We start from the raw sequence: 24,960 nt of genomic DNA, 5'->3' as shown, positions 1-24,960 counted from the left end.
CTGCTCTTGGTGTTGTTATTACTACCCCGGATTAAACCAAAAGGTTGGCAATACCGTGAGCACGTCTAGCGCCCACATCTGGTGACCGGGCACCGATAGAGAAAGGCAGCGTAAGTCATCGCTGGGTTGTTTGGCCGTGAAGGTCTTGTAAAGAGTTGGGATGGGGACAGGAACCAGGCCGGGAAGGAGATCAGTGCTAACAGCTCAAGCTCCTCTGTCTGACAGATGCCTGGAGAAAAGGCCAGAGTGGAATAGCATCTCACCCATCAGGAAGGCCAGACAGAGGAGGGAGGCCCAAAGCACCTGAGTACATAAGGGGGCACATTACCCCCAGAAATGTTACAAGCTGAAAATACAATAGCTTGTTCCTAAAGGTCCAAATAAATTAGGATTTTAATCTGTGAAGCTGACATACTTCAAGGGAGCAGTTTTACAATCCAACTCAGCCTTGGAGTCAGAGATTGGCTGGAATCCTGCTGCTTTCTTACTAGGGCTGTGGCCTTGGGCAAGCCCCTCGGCCCCTCTGGGACCCCATCTCTCCTCCTCTGTAGAGGATGTGTGATCACCAGTGCCCTGCAGGGTGTCGTAGGGTGAGGCTTACATTCGTTAGTGTAACTAAGCCTGGTGGTTACTTCTGCTGCCGCCGCATCCCACACACAGGTGTGAGCACGCACACACGTGCACACACAGAATGTCAGACAGCTCAGGAGGGCAACTGGAGCCATGTGAGATCGGGTGTTAGAGTTTAGAATGTGACCTTGGCGGATGGCGGAATGCAACGGCCTGATGGGTTAGCCAATGGTGGGGAAGTGGCGCCGGTGGTACCCAAAGAGGTAGGCGGGCAAACAGGTCTCGGTGGAGTAAGACCCAGGAGGGGAAAACACTTCTCAGAGGAAATCTTTGGGGCTGAGACGTACATCTGGAGATTTCTCAGATATCCAGGCTACAAGCAGCCTGCAGCCTCCATGCAATCCCCGAGCTTCCTTCTGACCTTTGCATTGTTTTGTTCATGATTCTGATTAAAGCCTATACCACCCCAAATCTTCACCTCCTTTACCCGCCCCCTGCATGGTGTAGCGAGCCCCAGAAGGCATGGCTGCTGTACCCCCATCGGCTCCGCTGTCCTGCCCAACGACGTGCACCTGAGGTTCTGCTGGTTCCCACCCAGCATCTGACCTGGGTCAGATGGCGGGAAATCAGGGAAGGGCTCAGGCTGCAGAGCAGGAGGGTCTCGGCTATGGAGCAGCAAACATACCTCCACCCCGCGACTCACTTGCCGCCCTCAGCTGCCCGCCTCTGTAGGTGGAGATCATGAGTCCACCTCGCTCACAGGCGGGTGATGTGTTTGCAAAGGCACTTGATCACATGGGAAAAGCTGTACTAGGATCGTTCTCAAGAGGAAAGGTGGGAAAACCATCGTGTTTGAGCCACTGCCTGCCCATCAGGTGGTGTCACACTTGTTGGCAAAGTTAACTGAGACAAGTCTTCGTTCCTGAGAAATCGTGGAGTTTCCAGTTGCCATTTGCCCTTTGGTTTAAAGAGAAGCAGGTGGGGAACGAGGGCATTGGCTAGAAATGTCTCCCTCTCCGGGAAGGGGAGAAACACGAGAGCACAGAAAAGTTTGACCCAGCTGACATGGCCGGGTCCTCAAGGAGATCGGGTGACTTCCTGCTTGTTCGGGAACTCGCGGGCACTTGCTATTGGTATGAAGGGGGGAACAGATTCAAGTGAGTAGATGGGGCAGACAGAGGCTCTCAAACCCAAGCCTGCATCAGAATCCCCAGAGGCCTTGTTAAAACACTGCCCCAGAGCTTCTGATTCAGCGGGTCTGGCTGACGCCCGAGAATTTGCTTTTCTAGTAAGTTCCTAGGTGGTGCCGATGCTGCTGGTCAGGAAGCCACACTCTGAGAGCCACTGATGTTCATGTCTCAGAACCTGTGAACGTAACCTCGTTTTAGAAATAAACACAAACGCTTTTTTCAAAATGTCCTACTGAGCATCCTTGACCAAGTTTTGACTCTCTGAGCTGCCAACCTTTTCATTTTAATTCCATAAAACAGGGAAAATATTACCTATCTCACAGGACTGCAAAGATTAAATGAAGTAAGAAATGGGGAACGCCCTCAAAATGCCAAAGCCCTCCTTACTCATCATTAACTTTAAAAACCTAAGCTTTTTATTTTTTTTTAATTTTTTTTCCCCCCAGTACGCGGGCCTCTCACTGTTGTGGTCTCTCCCATTGCGGAACACAGGCTCCGGACGCGCAGGCTCAGCGGCCATGGCTCACGGGCCCAGCCACTCCGCGGCATGTGGGATCCTCCCGGACCAGGGCACGAACCCGTGTCCCCTGCATCGGCAGGCGGACTCTCAACCACTGCGCCACCAGGGAAGCCCTTAATTTTTATTTTTTGCCGGCGTCGCAAGGCAGGCGAGATCCTAGCTCCCTGACCAGGGAGCAAACCAGAGCCCCCAGACCCCACAGTGGAAGTGTGGAGTCTGAATCACTGGACCGCCAGGGAAGTCCCCAAACCTAAGCTTTTTAGAGGAAACCCGAGGGCCTCAGCAAAACTTCAGTGAAGGAACACGGTAGCCAGCGGTGGGTGTGAAGAGGAAAGAGGATCCAGAACCTCTGGAATGTCGGATCAGCTGCATCTGCTATTATATGTTCCTGTCTATGCTTAGGGAGTTGCCAAAGACAGTGGAGGCTTCTGTGGGACATACAGAAGAGTGGCATACACTGACACAGCTTGGGGACAATGACAGAGGGCGTAAAATTGGCCTTTGTTATCTTTTTTGATTTTTAATTTTGTTTGTTTTAGGCGATTTTCAGTTTTTGGACCCAGGGGAAGAAAAAAGATATGCCCAATGCTTAAGGCAATGCTAATGCTCAATTTTGCTTGGATCTTCTATATCGAGAAGAAAGGTCTTAAAACCAAAAATGAGTGGACAAAAAGAGGAACTGAAGTTCAAAACAGGTAAGGAGACACCCAAAGGGTTCCTTTTATGAATATGAGTGTGGCCTAAACAAATTACATCTCACGACACTGACACAATTTACCAACGTGACTGAAATCCAGGCAGTAAATTTTGAGAAATTGGGGAGAATGGTGGAGGATGAAGACAGGCAACATTGTCTTGATTTTTTAAAAGAAAAAAATGGTAGATTCTGGAAACAGCAGATGAGGTGTGAACTTACACCAGAATTCTAAAATGGTTTGTCAAATATTATGTGAGCATTTGGGGAAGAAAGAAGCATCAACAACCCAGCCAAGCTGATCTCACTTTCCCCCTAGAGAGCATCATTAGAGAGGAAAGGCTGACATAGTATATCCTGATCTCTGCCGCTGAAAAGTCCTTCATGGTGTGCAGTGGATAAAGGGGCATAAGGTGGGCTACATTAGCAAACAATTCTACTGATGCATAACTTATTGAATAACTAAACCCAAAAGATATTGGCTGAGGACTGCAAGATTCTAATCAATATAGGTATCAACCTAATCAATATGTATATCAACAAGAGTAAGATTTAAGAAGAAAGGGTTACCAATTCTGTAGGTGACACCAGGCTAGGAAGGAGAGCTATTACACTGGGCATAGAGTCATGAATAAAACTATCTCCGCAAGCAGCAATGATGTGATGAAATTTAAAATTCAAACTTACAAATTTCTAAGGATGCACAGTATAGCCCAGGGAACTCTACTCAATACTCTGTAATGGCCTATATGGGAAAAGAATCTAAAAAAGAGTGGATATATTTGTTTGTATAACTGATTCACTTTGCCGTACAGCGGAAACTAATACAACATTGTAAATCAACTATACTCCAATAAAAATTTTTTTTAATATTTTAAAGGTCAATAAAATTCAAAGCTTTTAAATTCAATTAAAAAATTCAAATCCTATACTATATAAATCCTAGAATTCAAATGTAGGGCAGGGTCTCTGGAAACGAGTCGAGTGACGCTCAAGTAAAGTACTCTCGACACAGGACCGTCAGACTGGCCAAAGAGGAAGGGACTTGACTTGACACAGGTCACGGAAAAGACCCAGAAGTTGTATTTCCAGGGAATCCCGAAAGGGGCCTCAGGTTATGTCCTTAGAAACCCATTTGAATACAATTTGTCATTTGCCTAAGGGTTTGATGAATGTGTATCATGAATGTTAGGGAGCGCATCTGTAGAAAGGAGGGGGATGTGATCAGAGGAGTAGAAGGTCCGGAAACCACAAAGGAAAGTGGGAGGTAGAGTGAGAAGCCAAGGATAGAGTGAGAAACCAAGAATAATTCCCGGGGGGGGACGGTGTGAGAGCTGCCCCCAAACACATGGAGAACTGCCCTTGAATGAGGAATCAGACGCATCCACATCGTCCGGGTGGCTCCAGAAGAGAGGAAGGAGCCCTGTCGCCTGAGGTTACAGGGACTAGGACTCGGACCCCACTAAGACATTCCTGCAATCCTCACTGTCCCCAAACCAGGTGAGCTTCCAGGTGAGGTAGTGAGCTCTCCATCACAGCACAGCTGCAAGGCCCAGTCAGACATGCAGGTGCAAAGCGACGGAGGCTGTAAGACACTCTACTCCTACGAACGCAGTTCATGATGTGGTTTATTCCCGTGCACACAACACCCACCGTCTAAGGAGGAAGGCAGCGTGGGGTCGTGGTTAGAAGTTCAACATCAGCCCTCCTAGGGGCCACTCACTCACCACGTGACCACGATGACCCCGAGCAAGTTCACTGACCCCCACCGGACCACAGCTTCCCCACCTGCAAAATGGGGACGGTGTGAGCAGCTACCCCACGGGGCTGCCATGAGAGCCACGAGGGCTGACGCACGGGAGGAGCTCGGGACAGTGCCGGGGACGCGGGGGAAGCGAGATAAAGTTAGTGATTTATTCTGATTCCTCTGCAGTCTTTCTGATGGTTCTGAGGATTCCTGGTGACCACCTCTGGGCACAGTGCGCTTGTTCACCCAAGCAGACAGGACATCACGAGAAGATGGCAAGGGGGACTTAGGGCCTGAGGATTATTGCAAACGTGGGGAACAGCGCTGCATGGAGCCCAAGGCGGCGGCCAGAGAGCCTTCCCCTCATCCTGTGACCCACGTGATTTCTAAAGCCAGCAACCGCTGGCAGGGATTGTGCCCCCCAGTCAGCCTTAAAACTCAAGCTGCCGCCCCGTCTGTGTGTTAGCACAGGTCTGGGCTCTGGACCCCGGCATCTAGGGAGCAGGCTCCACCGGGGTCGGTGCCGGCTTCTCGGGTTCCTCTCCCAGATCCGCAATCCGGATGGCGTTGTCCTTCTTGGAAAGCCAGAAGGCTGGGTAGACAGGCTCCAAAAACTTACAGTCGAACCGGTGCACCAGCGTCATGGCCTCCGGCTCAATGCCGTAGAAGGAGAGGACGCCTCCGGGGAAGTCCACGTAGACCCCCAGCCTCTGACAAGGGCGGGCCTCGAGTGGGGTCTCCGTGTCACTGTGCCAGGCCCTGAACCCCTTGCCATCCCACTGGAGGCTCCAGGAGAAGTTGTTTCCGGAAATGCAACCATTGCGTTCCTCGCCCTTGCGGTCGATGCCCTGGCATGTCAGGCCCACATAGATGCCCGCCCCGGAGAGCTCCACCTCGAAGTAGTACCTGTGCAGGTAGAGGCTCTGCTGGGCCAGCACCTGCCGCCAGTGTGTGAACCTGCTGGGGAGGCCCGGGTACGGGTGCGCCCAGGGCGTGGTGTTGGTGACCTTGCGGTTGTCCTCCTGCAGCCGGAGGTACCTGTGTGCCGTGTCGGGGTCGAAGGCAATGTCACAGGCATCTGAGGGGACACAGAAAGTCAGGGACCGACAGGTGATTCAGACCCAACCCTTCAAACCTAGCGAGCCTCCAAGGGACGAAAAGACATCTGTCTCCCAGACCCCTGTTCCTTCCCAGAAAAGAGGTGGGGGAAAACCAGAAAACAGAACGCAAGTGTGATACTGTGATTTATAATAAATATATATTTGGTCTCTGGTTCCCGGTTGCCGGCACAAAGCTCCCTGTAATCTCCTGAGATAAGAGCACTAGGACCATCTGTTGTTCTAATATTTGGTCTTTGGCCCCTGTTCCTGACACAGAGCTCCTGAAACCCTTGTAATTTCCCAGGTTACACATGTATCTTTTGTTCTGACGAGGCAACTCTGGGTGGGCTCCTGGAGGGGGCTGGCTGGTCACCAGAAAGACCATGTCATGACTAGAAGCTTGGAACTTGCAGCCCTAACTCCTAATCTCAGGACAAGTGAGAGGGGCTGGAAATGGAGTTAGTGGGCCATCATGCCTATGAGATGAAGCCTCCATAAAATCTCAATAGTGCAGGGTTCTGAGCACTTCCAGGCTGGCAAACATCCACACCAGAAGGCGATGCACCCCATCTCCAGGAGGACAGAAGCTCCTGCGATCGGGACTCTCCCCGGCCTTGCCCCGTGCATCTCTCTCTCCATCTGGCTGCTCATCTGTGTCCTTTACCACATCTTTTAATAAACTGGTGAACCTAAGTGTCTGCCTGACTTCTGTGAGCTGTTCTAGTAAATGCTCGAGTCCAAGATGGGGGGGTGCGGTCCTGGGAACCTCTGATTTGTAGCCAAGTCGGACAGAAGTTGTCCGTCACCTGGGGACCCAACACCTGGCAACTGGCATCTGAAGTGGGAGCCATCCTGTGGGATCTGACGCCATCTCCAGGCAGTGCCAGAACTGAGTTAAACTGTGGGACACCAGGCCAGTGTCACAGAGAACTGCTTGCAGGGGGCACCTCGCCCATGCAGGTCTTAAGTGGTCCCAGACCCCTTTTGACAAGCCAACCCATGTCTTTGCTTCCTGAAGCTCAAATTGCTTGGAATTTACTGTATTATTTGCTGAACTGAATCAAGAAGTAAAACCTGCGGATGGGCTCATGCTTTCATTCATTCGACAAATACGTCCTGAAATCCAGGCACTTTTCTACCCAGCGTCGGCAAGGGTTTGGGGCAGACAGGCACTCATACACCCACATTTGATTCACTCATTTGTTAAAATATCTGGCCAATATTCAGCAGGGGAACTCTCAAGCAGTCCCCCGCCCCACACATTCTCTTCCTGGTCCCAGAGAACAACACCTCCACGCACCCAGGTGCCCAAGTCACACTCCATTTCTTTTCCCTCATCCTCCCACGTCTTGTCCCACCACACACGCAGGCAGCCCTGAGTCCTGTGGGTCCCATCCTCTCAGTGCCCTACCTCACCCCCATCTAAGCCACCCCCAAATCTCCCCCAGAGCGTGCAGTAGCCCCACGCTGGTCGTGGTGCTCTCTCCCGCCTCCCCCGCCCAGACCTTCTCCCCGACAGGAGCTTGCTTCAGGGAGCCAGCTAAGGTGAATCACATCACCCCAGCTTATAGCTTCTGATGGTGCCCCTGCCCTTAGGAAAAAGCAGTGACCTGCCTCCCTGGCCTCCCGGCCCTGCGTGACTGGCGCTTGCCTGCGTCAGCAACCTCATCTCCTGCCCTCTACCCCTTGACCTCCACACTCCAGCACCTTGACCTCAGACCCACCCAATGCTGAACCCACTCGGGCAGCTTTGGCACAGACCGTTCCCTCTGCGGTGGGGTCCTCGCCCTGACCTGAGTCAGGGAGGTCCCGACTGATCCGTTCGGATTGTGGTTGTGAGTCTGTCCTCAAAGAGGTCTCCATGCCTGCCTGTCAATGTCTCTCGGAGCACCCTGGCTTTATAACTTCCTGGTACTCATCACAATGTGTAATTATTTATCAGTGTGTTTGTTTCATGAATGTTCTCCTTTTATTCTATCAGCTCCATATTTTATGTGGGACTCTATCCTGGGGGTCTAGCTCTGAGAAGATGCTCGGTATACACGTGTCAAATGAATGAGTGCGTTAGTATTCCTCTCATCTAGGGGGACCCGGGGCTCCTTACAGGGTAGGTGATTCTATGCCTTGGGACAAGAAAACCAGAATGGGTCTGGAACATTCTGTTAGTGCCAGAAAGCAGCAATACTTTTCAGAATGTCAAGGGCAGAAGGTCAATGCTTAAAGGACAAAGGGGCCAGCTTACAAGTGGCTCCCACTGGTCAGTCAAGCTGGCAGTTTGACAGAACTTGGACAGGTGAAATGATCTGAGTCCATAAAAAGCTAAAAGTTCACAGCAATGCTCTAGGAGCAAAAGTTAATGTCATGCATGAAAAAAGATGACTGTCATGCAACAGAAAACAGATTGTAATAGGATGTGGTTCATTTTTATTTTAATGTTAAGCACAAAAGGTGTTTGGCTTCTTGTATTAACTATACCTGTTAGTAAAACATACATGTGGGGCTTCCCTGGTGGCACAGTGGTTAAGAATCCGCCTGCCAATGAAGGGGACATGGGTTCGAGCCCTGGTCCAGGAAGATCCCACATGCTGCGGAGCAACTAAGCCCGTGCACCACAACTACTGAGCCTGAGCTCTAGAGCCCGTGAGCCACAACTACTGAAGCCCATGTGCCACAACTACTGAGCCCACGCACCACAACTACTGAAGCCACGCACCTAGAGCCCGTGCTCTGCAACAAGAGAAGCCACCGCAATGAGAAGCCTGTGCACAACAAAGAGTAGCCCCTGATCGCCGCAACTAGAGAAAGCCCGCATGCAGCAACTAAGACCCGACGCAGCCAAAAATAGATAATTAATAAATAAATAAATTTATTTTTTAAAAAAAACATAGATGTGCTGGTGTCAGGAAGCAGGAAAGAATAAATCAAGGAAACTGTGTGGAAACTGAGAGGTCCTGGGGAAAATAAGGAGCTGTGGAAAGAACAGGAGACAGTCATCGAAGCCGAGGCTCCACGTCACGACCAGAGCAAAAGGAGTTCAGGAGTTGGTCAGCCAGCGCTCACCCCCAGAAAGCAAGCAGAAGCAGGGTTCAACGGCACATTGCAAAGAGATGAAGCAGATGCATGTCCTAAAAGTGAGCCTTGACTACCCAGATGCAGCCCTTCCTCTCCTGGGAGATGAAACCTCCCTGCCTTCTTAACCATAAGGAAGTATTGATTAGAAATAACATGTTTTCAAAAATGCTGACAGCCCAGGACACTCCCACATCATGACGGGACGATGGGTTTTGCAGTTCTGGCCAAGTCAGACTTAACAGGGACCCATCTGGGAACTAGCCAGGATCTTTGAAAGGGCCAAGGTCATGAAGGACACAGAAGGACAAAAGGACTGGACCCAGACTGGAGACAAAGAAACATCTGTGACCTTGGACCGGACTTCCAGCCAGAAAAAGGACACTGGGAGGAATACCTCGTGAAACCTGAATAAATTCCATAGATTAGTTAATAGGCTTGCAGCAATTTCATTTTCCAGTTTGGATCAGTGCACCGTTGTAACGTAAAGTGTTAACGTTTGGAACAACTGAATGAAAGGTATACAAGAATTCTTGGTCCTCTTTTTGCAATGTTTTCGTAAGTTTGAAACTGTTTCAAAACGAAAAGTTCAAATTTTTTTTAAATTAAACTTTTTAAAATGTACCATTTGGGCACAGACCCTGATGTTGCAAGAACCTGAAACCTACGTGAGAAATGGCATCCCTGCTTCCAAAGCCTCACACGTACATCCACACCCAGGGAAAGGGAAGCTGTTCACGACTTACACTGAAGGAAGTGCTGCCTGGTGCTGGGCTCTGGTTCTGAGGTCCAGTGTTTGTGCTCAGTGACGGCACACACCTGAGTTCCGATGTCGTACTCCTCTAGAAAATCAGAGAACTGTGAATGCACACCTGTCCAGGTGGGCAGGAGAACCTAAGAAGCAGGAACCCCCAGCCCCTCTTCCCTGGGCTTCCTCGGGGAAGAAGGGCCCGGACACTAGTCATGTGTCAGAGACCCCTGCTCAATGGACCACACTAAAGTAAAACACGCCAAGGAAAGGCCCCAGCCTGACTTGGATTTCACTTGAAAGTACAGGCATCAGCAACCTCAGAAGCTAGTCTCGGAGATGCTGGCCAAGGGCGTGATGTGACTGACTCACATTCTCTGGTGTCAGTCATCAAGGTAAGTGTCCATCAGTAGCACGGTGAGCCAGAGGATGGCTCTGAAAACGAGAAGCTCCCCGGTTCTGCTCTCCCTCCCAACTCCCACCTCCCGCGTCAGCCCCTCCGAGACACTACAAGCCACAGCTTCTCACCTTCCTTGGAGAACTCCTGGAGCTTCTCCTTGTAGTTCTGCAGCAACTGGATCAGGTGTGCGGTGGAGTCCGTGATGACCTTGTGGATGCCCGAGAGCTTGTCCTTGAGTCCAATGTAGACACTGGGGAAAGCATCGTCCTTCATATTCTTGAACTTGCAGTACTCCTGCAGGAAAGGACACATGGCAGAACTTGTCCTGGTTTCGGTGCTTCTTAAACAGGGCTGCCCTCCTCAATACGGCACCTTCCTCATCTGTAAAATAGGCTGATGGTGACGTGCACTTCACAAAGAAAGTGTGTGTAATGGGTCCAGCTCAGCGTCTGATAATGTAGAAAGCATTCGTGTTTTTTAACTGGGAAAGTGGACTTTTAAAAATCAAGAGATACGAGGCACCCACGAGCAGATGCAACACATAGCCCAGACAGGGAATCGAAGAACAAATGTGTTACACCAACACCGCAGATGGCGGTAACATTCCTGCAACCTTCATTCTATCAGTGCTTTTTTTTTTTAACTAATTTAAACACAAGCCATGACAGGGATGGAGGAACGGGTGTAGCATTTGGAAGATTCACAGACAAGTCCTCAGGCGGGAATGCTTGCTGCTGCATTTTCCTAGTCGGTTCAATCCAATACACAGTGTTCTCTAATTCTTGTTCTGTGCTTTAGAGTTTGAAAAGTGTTTTCACATAGATAATCACATTAAGCCTCTCATGCTTCAAAACTCTGCAGTGATCAGGAAAGGTTGCTTTCAGGTGTAACACATTATCAAAATTCAAATGCAACGGAAGCACTGAATTACAAACTGGGTACAGCAGAAAACTTAGTGATGAAAACAGTTGTACCAGAATGGTTAGATTAATGGAAGAGAAGAAAGAGGCCAAGCCAAAGAGTAGATAGGAAGAAAAATGAGCATTTTATGTAGAGTTAGTGCCATATATGATAAAAGTAACATTTTAGATCACTGGGGGGACTTCCCTGGCGGTCCAGTGGTTAAGACTCTGTGCTTCCAAGGCAGGGGGCGAGGGTTGGATCCCTGGTTGGGGCACTAAGATCCCTCATACCACACGGCACAGTGAAAAAATAAAAAATAAAATAAAATAAAATGGTCTATTTCTAAAAAAAAAAGAATCACTGGGGAACAATACATGTCATTTCGATTGGCTAAAAATTTGTGGAAAAAGATGTTTAACTAAAATAAGTTGTCCTATTCTAAAATATATTTTACACATATTAAAGTTTTTATGTTAAAGTTACAAAAGGAGAAAAAAATAGATTTTATTTCTTTTTTTTAATTATTTATATGCTCTTTAGGAAACTCATGACATGGGAAGCCAAATTTTTCTTCACAGTTTCTTTGTTTTTTTGTTGTTGTTGTTGTTTTTGCGGTACGCGGGCCTCTCACCGTTGTGGCCTCTCCCGCTGCGGAGCACAGGCTCCGGACACGCAGGCTCAGCGGCCATGGCTCACAGGCCCAGCCGCTCCGCGGCATGTGGGATCCTCCCGGACCGGGGCACAAACCCGTGTCCCCTGCATCTGCAGGCGGACTCTCAACTACTGCGCCACCAGGGAAGCCCAGTTTCTTTGTTTTGATATTGTAAAGTAAAGGAACTGAAAGACATTCTTTGGTATGTCTGTCTCTGTCTGTTACTCTTTCAATCTCACTCATTACAAGGCTAATGATGATTACCTTGGGTGATGGGAATATTGATGATCGTGTTCCTTTATATTTTTCCATATTTTCCAAGTTTTTTTTCATAATAAACATTTACGTTTGCCGTTAACTAGAAGGGAATCTCTTCCCAAAATGCAATAAAAGAATTATTTGTATGTAGGAATATTAGCACTGAAGGAGCCTTGGAAATCACTGCCTCCGACCTGCTTGTTTATAAATGAGGCATCTGAGACCCAAAAAGGTTAAATGACTTGCTAAAAACTACACAGCGCTCTAGTGACAGATCCAGGAAGATGGAATGTCTGATGGCAGGTGGCTTAACATACAATGAATGGCACATTGTAATGAAAGGTCTCATCTTCTCTGCTGGGCTGTCTGTCCTCAGTCACCCCAGCACGGGCAGCCCTCTCTGAAAGGCAGCAGGACCCCGGTCTCACCCCGGCCCAGCAAGTATCCCTCCACTGTCGGAGTGGTTCATAAAGCACACTGAGGCCTGAGCTCATCACCCCTCACCTGAAGTCCTCCCTGGGCTGCTGTGACTGCACGATGAAGAACAAGCTTCTACAACCAGATGCCCACCTGGCCCCGCCAGCCTCGCCTCCCATCACTCTGTGCCCAGCGTCCCATACCCCATCCTTGTGAAAGCACCTTAGTTCCCCACATCAGCTGTGCTGTCTCAAACCTCTCTGCCTTTGCACATGCCATTGCCTCTGCTGGCACATAATGCATCTTCCACGACCCGGTTCCAGCCTCTCCGCTCTGGAGAGCCCTCCCTCTTGTACTCCTGTACTCAGCTGCTCTCTGTCCTCACAGCTCCCTGCGCACCCGTTTATCAGCAGGCAGTTCCCTTCCCCCGTGTGCCACAGGCCGAGCAGAGTGAAGGTCTCCCTGGCATGGGCGGCACGGCAGCCCATACCTCCAGGAAAAGCACGGGGTTGCCGATGGCGGCGATTCTGTCCAGTTCCTGCCTGGTCTTCTCCATCTCTGCACTCCTGTACTCCAGGTGGGTCTTGATGCCATTGGCCTGGCCCAGGGCAGCTTGTTCCTTCTCCTCCAAGAAAAGCATCACGTCAGCCTGGGCCTTCCTCATGGCAGCAAGGAGATCCCCAAACTGCTCCTTGGCCACCGCCTTTACCTCCGACACCGACACCTGGCGGGGTTGGGGGGGAGTGAAGATCCTGTTAGTGAGGCATCCAACCTTCTCAAAGCTCAACACGCAGAAATGCAAACCCGAGAAACCCGCAAAATCAGGGAGCAATTTCCTATTGTAAAAGGAAGCCTTTATTCTCATTTGAATCCTGGGTTCCCGGAAACAAGAAGGACTCTCCAGGGTATAAGTACTTATTTGCCAATCATTCCCTTAGTCTCTCATCCATCAGATGAGAGAGTGAATTATTTGATTTCTGAGTCCAGCTCTGACAGTCGGGCTGCTCTTCAAGTTTGTGACATCCATCTTCCAACCAGGACAATGTACGTATTCAGTATACTTGATAGTCATGTTTCTTGAGGTAAAATAATAATTTGGCTTCTTTATACAAATCAGTAGCATGAATTTGCTTTCTTAGCATTTCATTTATGTCCAGTTAAACTGCCCACCGGGTCCATCTGAGCCAAAAGCACATCTAACCCTATGGTGTCTGTGCCAGGCACAAAATGTTTAGGGTGTGTGCAGGTGTCCACAGCACCTAAGCATCGCAGGACCAGCCTACCTATGCAGAATGGAATGTCACGTTCAAAAATATATAAAACAAATTCCACGTGATAAATAGCAAGGATTTGCACGATGGCACTCGTGCATGTGGGATTCTATCCTTCCACATCCTTTACAAATGCCTTCAGTCAATGTCATATTTACAACTTCAGTCCACGTTTTCAATGGTTTCCACTTCTCTTTGGTAGTTCTTAGGTCCTGGTGCTGATGGCTCCCTCTGACAATGCCCGACTCCAGATCGTTGCCCCAACACAAATTACCTGGTTAAACTTCATGTAAAGTTCTTGGAAACACTTTCCTTTGCTCACCCTCCCTTCACCCCACTCCACAGCCCGGAGCCCATGCCCTGCCTGCCTCAATCTCTCCCATTGTCCCTCCATGACCATCCCATCTGAGAGCCCTCTGAGCAGCCCCTCCAGGTACTGTTTTCTGTTCTCCTGGGGTCCTGCCACCTGCCTGGTCACTTTTTAATTACATAACATAGTAATACAATAACGGCCACATTTAGTAAGTGCTTATCATGGGCCGGGCACTGTTCTGAGCACTGTATACATATTCTCTCATGGCAACCCTAGAAGGTAAATACAGATGGCCCTCCATATCTGCGGATTCCACATTCACGAATTCAAGCAGCCACAGAACGAAAATATTTGGGAAAAAATTCCAGAAAGTTCCAAAAAGCAAAACTAGACTCTGCCAAGCTGGCCACTATTTACATAGCATTTACATTGTGTCCAGTATTGCAAGTAATCTAGAGAAGATTTAAAGTATACGGGAGGATGTGTGTAGGTTTACATGCAAATACTAGGCCATTTTATACAAGGGACTTGAGCATCTGCGGATTTTGGTATCCGTGGTGAGGGGATTGGGGGCTGTCCTAAAACCAATCCCCTGAGGACACCAAGGGACGACTGTACTACAACAGTCCCCATTTCTTAGATATAGAAACTAAAGCACCACCATTTCAACAGACTGAGTAATTCTTAGGTCAAGGGAGCAACACTCCCAGGCTCTCCTGTCCCATCAACCTAGGGGCCCTGGACGGTTCTTGTTGTCTCTGTGTCCTCATGTACCTCCTACATGGTGGTCACTGTGGTAACTACCTCACCTGGTTACCATGCAGTTAAGAGAAGAACTGAGTAGGGATCAAAGTGTCTGGAAAATAAAGAGCTGGAAAAGGCAAGATGCTCCATGCAGTTCTCCAGATTACACTGAGCATGGAAATCAACAATCTCTGAAGGTTTCCAAGACTTTAAAGGGATAATTATTGTTCTTCTTTTCATAAGATTATATGGATAAGAAATAGGTATTCATTCTTCCACAGCTAGTTAGTTATAAACACCAAGGCGGAAGAAATTAAGTTGAAATGGTTACATGTATTAGATATGGATGGATGGATGGATGGATGGATGGATGGATGGATGGATGGATGGGTGAGTGGATGGGTAGGTGATGGATGGATGGATGGACGGATGGGTGGGTGGATGGATGGATAGGTGGGTGGATGGATGGATGGATGGGTGGATGGATGGATGGATGGGTGGATGGATGGATGGATAGTGGATATGTAGGTGGATGGATGGACGGATGGATGGATGGATGGACAGTGGATACATAGGTGGATGGATGGATGAATGGATAGAATCATTCTTGATATGCAAAGATGCTGCTGCTGACTGACTGCCATAGGGTAGTTGTTTTGCATTCTCCTCTGAGTTGAGGTTATTGGCTTGCCACTAATGAGAAACCTTTGTGGAACTGTTTGGGTCTACTTAGAGTTTATTATAGAAAGTGGTCATAAACCAGAGAGACTAAAACTAAGTAGCCTGGCACGCCACTGGCCTTATCAAGTACCATCCACTAGTCCAGCAGCTCTCACCTCTCTTTTCTGGCTTTCAGGATTTAGGACTGGTGAGAATTGCATGCAGAACACCCTCCTGTGATGGAAGAATCCAAGACTATACATAATTTCTGGAGCTCTGGCTAACCACCCCCCTTGACTCCCACATACACCCTTTTCTCCCGGTCAAAAAAGCATATGCACATGTACAAATAAGGACACTGTCATTACAGGACTAGCTTGCTTCTACTCTATAACATTAAAAAGTAAATCACTTGCCAGTTCTGAATCTTGAACTAATTTCATAGCAAATCCCCATAACAAGTTGAAGCCACCCTGCAGTGTGGCTGACCTTATCTGTACCCACAGTTCTCACCCAACGATAAAACCCACGGGGCCCGTGGACATGGGGGCCGGGCCTACACCCTGCATCCCACAACCCCGGGTGGGCCTGGCTGAGCATGCAGCAGCTGCCAGGTGTGCCAAAGCCCAGCAGGTGACCCCAGCCAGCCTTACCAGAACGGACTTATGGTTGGCTTGGAGCCTGGCGATGGCATCTTCATTCAACTTGAGTTTCCGCTCCAGGTCTAACTGGGTGATCCGAAGCTCAGCCTAAGAAGAGGAAAGGTCAGCGTCAAGGAGGAAGGAGCCCAGGGCACTCGGAAGGTCCCCAGGATCAAGGGCACCGTCTGCGCTTCTTCCATGGATAGGGGAGTCTGTCTCAGACGCTGCTCTCAGAAGCCAGGCTGGAGCACCCACCCTCAGTGGAGGCACAGAGGGTCAGCTATGTGCCAGCACTTCCTGGGGTGAACTGGCTAAAATGCAGGGAGAGCTTACGCTGTGCTGGGCATCGCTTCAAGCATTTCTCTGTGTCACCTATCATCCTGACCATGCCCATAGCAGGTAAACACATTATCTCCATTGTACAGGTGAGAAAATGGAGCCACCTATCCAAGGTCACACAGTTGTCAGTGGAGTTGAGTCCAGCCCATCCGGCCCCAGAACAGCCTGACAAGGAGCACAGGGCGCTTGAAGTCGGGGGTGGGCATCCTAGGTTTCTACTTAGCAGATGAGACTTCGGGAAAATCTACTTAATGCCTCCACACTTGCATTTCTTCACCTGTGAGGTGGGAGCAGCTAAAGTGCCCAATTCACAGGGTTCCCGCAAGGATGGGAGGCGTGTCATCAGGAACTCTGTACAGTAGCAGGCACGTGGCAGGTGCTCCATCCGTGTCGGTGGTGTCATTATCCTCATCATCGTTACCAGCACTACCTCGGCTGCTTTCCATCACGGACTCTTATTCTCTGCCGGATGCAGGCCGAGCGAACCCTCCCCGCCGAGGCAAGTGCCTGCCTGAGAACCCCGGGTTTGCCCACGTCGACGCCCCTGCCCAGCCCCACTCTTGCCTCCTGAAACTCCCCAAGCACTGTCTGCCGAGAACGTGCCAAGGCATGAAACCAGAGCCCTTGCAAACTTCAGAGGCCCTGTCACTTTCTGTGTCCACAAGGGCACGAGACAGCAGCAACAGAAAGAAGAGCTTTCACTGATTTTCACAGCAGCGTGTGTCTGCACTCCAGCTGTGTCGTCATTCACCCTAACAGAACTCGGGGTGCAGGGGCACCGTGATGCGTCTCCCCTTCCTCCCACTGAAGCCCGCAGGAATCCCAGGCCCCACTAGTGGCAGCCCAGGCAGGCAGGGGACTCGCCTCCGTCTGCAGAAGCCCGGGAACAGTTGCTCAGGCCCTGCGGCCCTGACTCAGAGCCGAGTGAGCCTGGGTGACCTCCCGCCCCTGAGACCTGAGACCTGATGCCCGGGAGTGGGGGAAGCAGGGAAGATGCGGGGTCCAGCCTATTTGGGGGCAACGTGGAATCTTGGTCTGTCTAGAAGGCTTATTACCCAGTGACCTGCTCCAGGATGGGAGGGGACATGAGCTGCTTGTTGAAAGATGGTGGGAGACACAACAGAACACACAGTAGCAACGAGTGCAGAGTGTGTTAAAGCAGTCGGCCCCAGCACCATCCGGGGACACAGGAGACCCCCAGAGTGTCCAGGGAGGGGGCTTCTCCTTACTGTCTGTGGACTGCCATAAAAGGAGAAAGGGATTCCCAAGTGCCTAATGGGGACCTCTGAGTGAGTCACCCCACAAGCAGGTACTCCTGCTTACCACAAGAGGCGGGGCCACTTGGGAGACCAGCATCTCCAGTTTTTCCTGTTCCAAGGAAATGACGGGGTGCCTCAGACCCTGGCTCCGGGGTGTCCCAAGATGTGAGCCATATGCACATCGCAGGCCCAGGCAGGCCCCACACAAAAGCAGGACAGCAGTGCCAATGAGAGTAGACGGCCCCATGTCCAAGGGCACAGAGAGTCCTCCCCGCTTCAGCAGGCACCATATCTGGGGTACAAGACCTGCCTCTCTCAGGCTCTATGACCCTCATCAGTTGGTTCAGCGTCTCCTCTGGTGCCTCAAGAATATGTTAACAAAATCGTTCTTGCTTCTATCTCCAGGGCAAAGGTGGTACCCAGCTCAGTGACCAGGGTCAGGTTAGAGATGCAAACTGGAACAGCAGGGGGAGGGAGAAGAGAGAAGGAACTTCCAGATGGTGCCAGTTGCTTTGTGTTTCCCTCTGGAGAGTCTGTGTCTGGGAACACTAGGGCCCCCACTGGGCCCTGACTTCACTCCTTGGCCAGCTGATCAGAGCTCACTACATGCCAGTCCAGTTATATAAGACACTGTCCCTGCTCTTGAAAGATGTACAGCCTGGTGGAATGTTCAGGATAAAACAAGTTGCATAATACTGAGTCCAAGGCACTCCTCGGAACTTCTAGAAGAAATTCTCCTGAACAGCCTCAAACCATCCGCCTTTTGGCAGCAGATGGGCCGTGAACAATGCTGGTTAACGGCGCCCCCAACAAGCGGGAACACTTGTGGCTCTCAGAACTCGGCTCCAGCTCTACCTGGAGACTGTGTCCAAGATCCCCACCATATCCTGAGCTTTCTGGAACCAATGCTGAGATTGGATGCAGTGACCTGCCACTAATGGACTTGAAGGTCTAAGACGGGGCCCAGCCGAGCCTTCCTTCCCCCAAGATACCTGCCCTGACCTCACTGCCGGGGGTCTTCCTCCTTGGAACACGCAGCAGGGCCTCTGTGCTGCCCCAGCCCTTTGGCGTCCAGGGAGACGTGGACCTGCCCTGGCTTCCTGACTACAGCCCACGCTCCCTGAGACAGTGTAGCACACTTAGCCCATAGAAAGTGCTCGATAATGTTCGATAAACGTGAAAAGGAACAGAAAAGAACAAACAGGAGAGCAGTCACAGAAAGAGTGCCAACTTCACAACTCACACACACGCATGCCACAGCTTCATTTCCCAGCAGCGAGCCTGAGTTCAGAGAAGGTGAGTGGAGTTAAGATTAGCTGCTCTAACTGATTCACTTTGTTATAAAGCAGAAACTAACACACCACTGTAAAGCAATTATACTCCAATAAAGATGTTAAAAAAAAAAAAAAAAGCTAAGGGAAGGGCTCCCCTGGTGGTCCAGTGGTTAAGACTCTGCACTTCCACTGCAGGGGGCACAGTGGTCCCGGAAGTTCTGCATGCTGCAGGGTGCGGCCAAAAAGAAAAAAAAAAGCTAAGGGAGAGGGATGGTCTGGGAATTTGGGGTTGGTAGATGCAAACTATTACATGTAGAATGGATAAACAACAAGGTCCTACTGTAGAGCACAGGGAACTATATCCAATCTCCTGGGGCAAGCCATAATGGAAAAGAATATTTAGAAAAGAATGTATATATGTTTAAAACTGAGTCACTTTGCTGTACAGCAGAAATTAACACAACATTGTAAATCAACTACACTTCAATTTAAAAAAACAAAACAAAACAACTAAGAGGCTTTGGGGCGCTGGCCTGGGCAAGGGGAAATGCTGAGTCCCCATTGGGAAGAGCTGGCCTCTGGAAGCCCAGCGGCACAGAACAAATAATCAGAGAACACCCAGAATTCCCAAATCCAGAGTTTTTGCCCACTGGCATAGCTAGAGACCATGGGAGCCTCAGAAGGGGCTCTGTCGGTGAACTGAGAAATCAATCACTCTGTGGACCCAATGCAGCTCCCAGCCTCTCTGTGTCCCTGTGGCTGACCCTGCTATTCACGGTTTCCCTTGCACAACATGCCTGAGTGACTAGCGCTTAACTCGATCCAAAGTGACCTTCAGCAAGCAGCTCCAGCGGGCTTGGGCTGGCTGGAGGAAAGATGGAGCTTCTGGAGCCTTACTTATGTCTAATAAGACTTTCAAAATAATCCTGGTGGTGGCTGCAGCCTCATCCAGGTACTGTGTCTTCGGAGCTGGTCTCCTGGGCTCCTTGCAAGAAATCTTTTGGCTCCTGAGCCGTGGCAGGGCCACCCAAAAAGCGCTTACAGAGCACACACTCACTCTCAGAGTTGAAAGCAAGGATGCAGGGTGGAAAGGCAGGAACTCTGACAGACACACTGGGGAGCGGAGGCTGGGAACTGGGCCCGCACCAAGGATCTGGGGTACGGGGCTGCTGCATCACACCTGTAACCGGCCTGCTTTCAGCACCAAGAACTGCCCCAGTTGTCTGTATTTTACCTGACACAGCTCCCTCCTGGGATGTCTGAATTTGGGGTTCCACACACGAGCAACACAACTCTCCCTGCTCAGAATGACAATTACCCTATGTCTCGGTAACGCACCAGCTTACACTACGTTGAAATTCATATTGTATCTATGCTGCTACAGGCACAGAATTTCCGAAAGGAAACAGAAGAAAGAGTAGATCGTGGTGTCTGCCTCTGAGGAGGGAGAAGGGCAGATCCAGGCTGGGAGGGAGGGCTTTTCTGGGAAAATCTATCTCAGTGTTTGGTGGAGATTGTTTCTGAACAGAGACATGCATCACTTTTCCAGTTAAACAAAACAGAATTCAGATATTATACCCTGAACAAGGGAAAAGCAGTACATTCTGCTTTAATCTCTCTACGACATGTGTGGCAGGGTTTTGGTACAAAAAAAAAATAAAGTAAGGTTATAATATTGTGACCTTGGGGTCCTTCCCTGTGTTCCTCCGGTGGGGTGGCTTTCCAGAAGCTTCCATTCCCACTCCATGGCTTAGTCATCTGCATGAGTCTGGACAAATTTGGTGAAGATGAAAAGAGTCACCACCTCAGTGAGTTATTCCAGGACCGGATGGGAAAATCCACGGAAAGCACATAGCACATGGCAAGGCTCCATGAAGACCATGTAGTCAATTACATGGAGCTTTATCCTCTGACCTGTCTGCTGACCCAGAGCCTCCTCTGTGAACATGGCTGTGAACGTGGGGAGTGGGTGGCAGTGACCTGCTCTCCTGACTGGACATTTCCTGGCACTGGAGATGCTGGGAACTGTTGGCAAGTAGATTGTAGAGCTGATAACGGTGACTCACTGGCATCTGGAATACAGAGCTTTCTGGAACAATTCCCACTAACGCTGGATAAAATCCACACTTAAGGGAGGGTGTGGAGGAGCGGGTCCTCCTCCAGGAAGCTCCTTGTCTGCTGCCCAGGAACCCCGGGGCCAAGACGCTGCCATGGGCCTGGTGGCCATGCTCAGTGCAGACAGGGAGCTGCCCGGAGTCTGGACACAAGAAATGTGGGACAAAAGAACTGCACTTCACCACTGAGAAGAAACGTGCTCATGGAAAGTCCGACTATGAGAAACGAAGCATATGAATCCATTCCCAGGAACTTCTCCAGGCTCTCAGCTTTCTCAGGGCAAAGAAAAGCCAGCTGTTCTAGAAATGGTTGCCCTACCTGATGGGAATAAAATTACAGGCTATGAGTACAGTATTTCTCAGTCTCTCCTGATACCTCTATCTGATGAGGAGATTTATTTTCCCTAAGGTAAGCAGTCCTTGACATTGTACCCGGAGGGAAGTTTCCAGTTCTCTGTTATCTCGGCACTATTCAAGCTCTTGGATTTCATACCCAGTATCTCCAGAGGGGCCCTTTTGCTACTGATCTCTTGTTTGGGGTAAAGGGAAAAAGAGAACTTCGGGGAAAGTTTTGGCTCTTTTCTCTTGAATTTCTGCCAAGCTTTACATTGCATTCATTGCCACTCAGATCCAGCCAGAGGGAAACACCTTCTGCACCCAACACCCACCCACAGATCAGTCACCAAAAGCTAAGTGAGAAATAGCAGGAAACTAGCCACAGGAGCGACAGATGCAGACAGAGAGAGTACAGGGACAGCAGGACCGAGAATGGCGACAGAGTAACCGGCTCCAGTTTCCAAAGCCAAGTGCAAGAGACAGGGATGCTGGCTGCACAGCCAGGGGCCAGAGCTAAGAGCACAGGAGTGAAGCCGGCAGCCCCAGGAGCCGAGGCAGAGGCCAGGCCTCTCCCTGGCCCACGGCCTCCCCACCTCCCTCTCCGCACGGACCCCGGCACTTGCCTCCTTGTCCCTGTGGGCATCATCGAGGGAGACAGAGGCATGGCCCCTGTGCTCGGCCCGGCCGCACTCCTGGCAGATGCACTGCCCATCGGGGCAGCAGAAGGCAACCAGCGGGCTGTGGTGGGCCGCGCACACGAGCAGGTCCCGGTCCTTCATGGGCTCTGTCAGCTGGTGGCCGTGCAGCCTGCTGTTCTCCTGGTGCGGCCGCAGGTGCTCCGGGCAGTAGTTCACCATGCAGGTCAGGCAGGACTTCGTGGCCCTCACCCTGCTGGCCCCGAGGCAGAAGTCGCACGGGACCTCCTCCTCTGCCTCCGCCCCAGGACCCCCCTGCCAGGCAGAGCCATGGCTCTGTCCCCGGCTCTCCCCCGGGGAGCTCCCAGGGGAGGTTGCGTCTTCTGCTGCTGGGCTGGCCGACCCAGAGTCTGGGCTGAGAGTGGCCGGAGGGTGAGAGGGGACCCCGGGCAGCGGCCCTGGAGCCATCAGATCAAACTCAGCCATGTGGAAGTTCTGCGTCAGAGCTGGGCTTCCTCTGCTCCCGGGCCCAGGATCCTGCGGCCTCACTCAGATGGAAGAACCACGCCCAGCTGACTGCAGCTGCGGCAGGATTTTAACTGTTTCCTCCCCCCAGAGGAAGCTCGGTCGGTCGTCATCACTCTGCTCAGCTTAGAGGACGGCCAGCTGCAGTGGCCACAAGGCAGCCCCGGTCCCCAGGCTCAGGGAGGCCCAGGCTGTCTCCCCACAGGCTCCAACCCGTCCTCCAGCCCAGACCCAAAACTGTTATTCTTCTGTGAATCATTCGCCTCCCCATAATCTCAGCCAAGCTGGGGGATCGGTCTGGAAAGGACTGGAGATTCCTGAGCTCTGCAGTGAAAGCCGACGTTGCTTTACGTGGCTTGACAGGTTCGATTTTTTGTTTTCACTTTTTCTCTATTTATTTTTTTTGGCTGCACCGCGTGGCATGGGGGACCTTAGTTCCCTGACCAGGGATCCAACCTGCACCCCCTGCATTGGAAGCATGGAATCTTAACCACTGCACCACCAGGGAAGTCCCCTGTTTTCAATTTTTAAAGGGACCCAGAATGTAAGGACTTTAGCAATAGGGCAGCCCTCATCCCATCCCACCTCGTAGAACTGGACATGACACAGCTGGGAAGAGGATCCGTGTCTCTGATCCTGACCTTTTCCATATGACCTTCTTGCACATTCCAGGAGATGGACTTCTCTCAGAGCGGGATTCAGTGGCGATCAGGAGGCTCAGGAAGCACGTGTCTCCTTCCACATAAAGCTCTAAGCAGACAGCCCTCCCGGGCTGCACAACCTGCCCAGTGGCTCCTAGAGAGGGGTGGGTGCTTTATCTGCTTACTAAGGTTTTCCTAAACGTGGTGTATGGGTTTGCTCCCAGTGCCATAACAAAGTACCACAGACTGGTTGGTTTAAACAACAGAAATTTATCTTCTCCCAGTTCTGGAGCCTGGAAGTCCAAGATCAAGGTGTCGGCAGGGTTGGTCTCTCTTGAGGGCTCTCTCCTTGATGTGTAGACAGCCGTCCTCTCCTTGTATCTTTACATGCTCTCCCCTCTGTACACATCTGTGTCCTAATCTCCTCTTTTTATAAGGACAGCAGTCAGATTTGGATTAGGGCCCAACCTCATGACCTCATCCTACCTTAATGACCCCTTGAAAAAGCCCAGTCTTGAAATACAGTCACATTCTGAGGTACTGGGGGTTATGAAACAGAACGGGGCCCCATGGGGCTCCCAGACATGGAGGGCTTTTTCTTTTGTCCTGCATTTCTTGTAGGCAAGACTCCAGCCTCCATGACCTTCCCTGAGATCCAAAGAGCAGATTCCCTTTGAACAGTTGCTCATCAAGGGAGAAGCAGTCAAAAAAACACCTGAGGCAAGATCCAAGGGACCAGAGAAGCTCATCAAGATTAGGAGACCCGGGCTTCCCTGGTGGCGCAGTGGTTGAGAGTCCGCCTGCTGATGCAGGGGACACAGGTTCGTGCCCCAGTCCGGGAAGATCCCACATCCCACGGAGCGGCTGGGCTCGTGAGCCATGGCCGCTGAGCCTGCGCGTCCGGAGCCTGTGCTCTGCAACGGGAGAGGTCACAACAGTGAGAGGCCTGCGTACCGCAAAAAAAAAAAAAAAAAGCCTGGATGAATGTAAAACGTGAATGACGACAAAGGTGGGAAAAACTCAGCCTGAAGAAATCCAGACAGAGGTAGAGGAGGACCTGCTCTGACTTCTGACCACTCACCCCTAATCTGTTCAGATCCTGGCTTTCTCCCCAGCAAGACCTATCAGCCCCAGCACGACCTATCAGCCCCAGCACCTCAAAGCTGGACAGACTACATCCTAAGAAAATGTGCATCAGGGAAGCTTCCTGAGGCAGGCAGGTGACGGTCTCAGGATCAAAGTAACATGTGCCTTAGATCTGCTGCCCCGACCACGAACCCGAACACGGTGCTTCCACTGAACCCTTAAAGCATGTGTTCCCCTCCCGCTCTGGACTGGTGCAGTGTGGCTTCTGGATCGGTGTCAGGTTTGAAACTTGATCCTGCCTGGGACCTATCCTGACACCCATATGAACCTATTGGTTTTGTTTCCCTCAACTGAGCATAGGGGTTTCTGAAGTTTCATCTTTGAAGTATGGTGTGGCTTCACCTTGGGGGCCTGGGGAAGAGTGTGTTCATTCTGTCCCCATAAAGCAGAAGCCCAAGTGGACCCACGGGCCTGGGAACATCGGGTCAGGCCGAGGCATACAACACACGCCCTCCAGGGTTGCATGAGAGCAGTGGAAATTACAAGTCTGTGCCGTGGAAGCTTTAGTTCCTGCACCACCACTCATTCCAAAAAGCAGATGCAAATGTTCAATAGAAAGTATATAAAAAGGTCATAGGCAGTTGGGTAGGACTGAAGGTCATCCAGCCAACAAGCCTTGTTTGCTTCTGGCAAGTTGTTCTGTTTGCTTTTCTCTAAGTCATTCAAACCGGTTACTCATTATTTAAAGGCATGAGGAAGGATCACAATATATTAAGTTTCTTAAAGGTTATAAAATGGATCATACACTTTGAGACTAATTATGTCAAAAAGAACAGCTTTAGTGTATGTGCGTC

The 24,960-nt window shown here is 50.6% G+C and overlaps 1 protein-coding gene across 1 annotated transcript; it reads right to left on the bottom strand.

The window, feature by feature from the left end:
- Window positions 1-4,584: 4,584 nt before the first annotated feature.
- TRIM16 (tripartite motif containing 16) lies at window positions 4,585-22,340 on the bottom strand (the record flags this gene model as incomplete). Its single annotated transcript, XM_079725442.1, has 6 exons — window positions 4,585-5,799; window positions 9,637-9,732; window positions 10,167-10,332; window positions 12,759-12,992; window positions 15,910-16,005; window positions 21,843-22,340. The coding sequence occupies 6 exons, from the start codon at window positions 22,338-22,340 to the stop codon at window positions 5,216-5,218; spliced, it is 1,674 nt and encodes a 557-aa protein (XP_079581568.1). The 3' UTR covers window positions 4,585-5,215.
- Window positions 22,341-24,960: the final 2,620 nt, after the last annotated feature.

This window comes from Hyperoodon ampullatus (assembly GCF_949752795.1).
Source record: "Hyperoodon ampullatus genome assembly, chromosome: 19".
Classification (NCBI taxonomy): domain Eukaryota; kingdom Metazoa; phylum Chordata; class Mammalia; order Artiodactyla; family Ziphiidae; genus Hyperoodon; species Hyperoodon ampullatus.
This window is presented reverse-complemented; position numbering and strand designations above follow the sequence as displayed.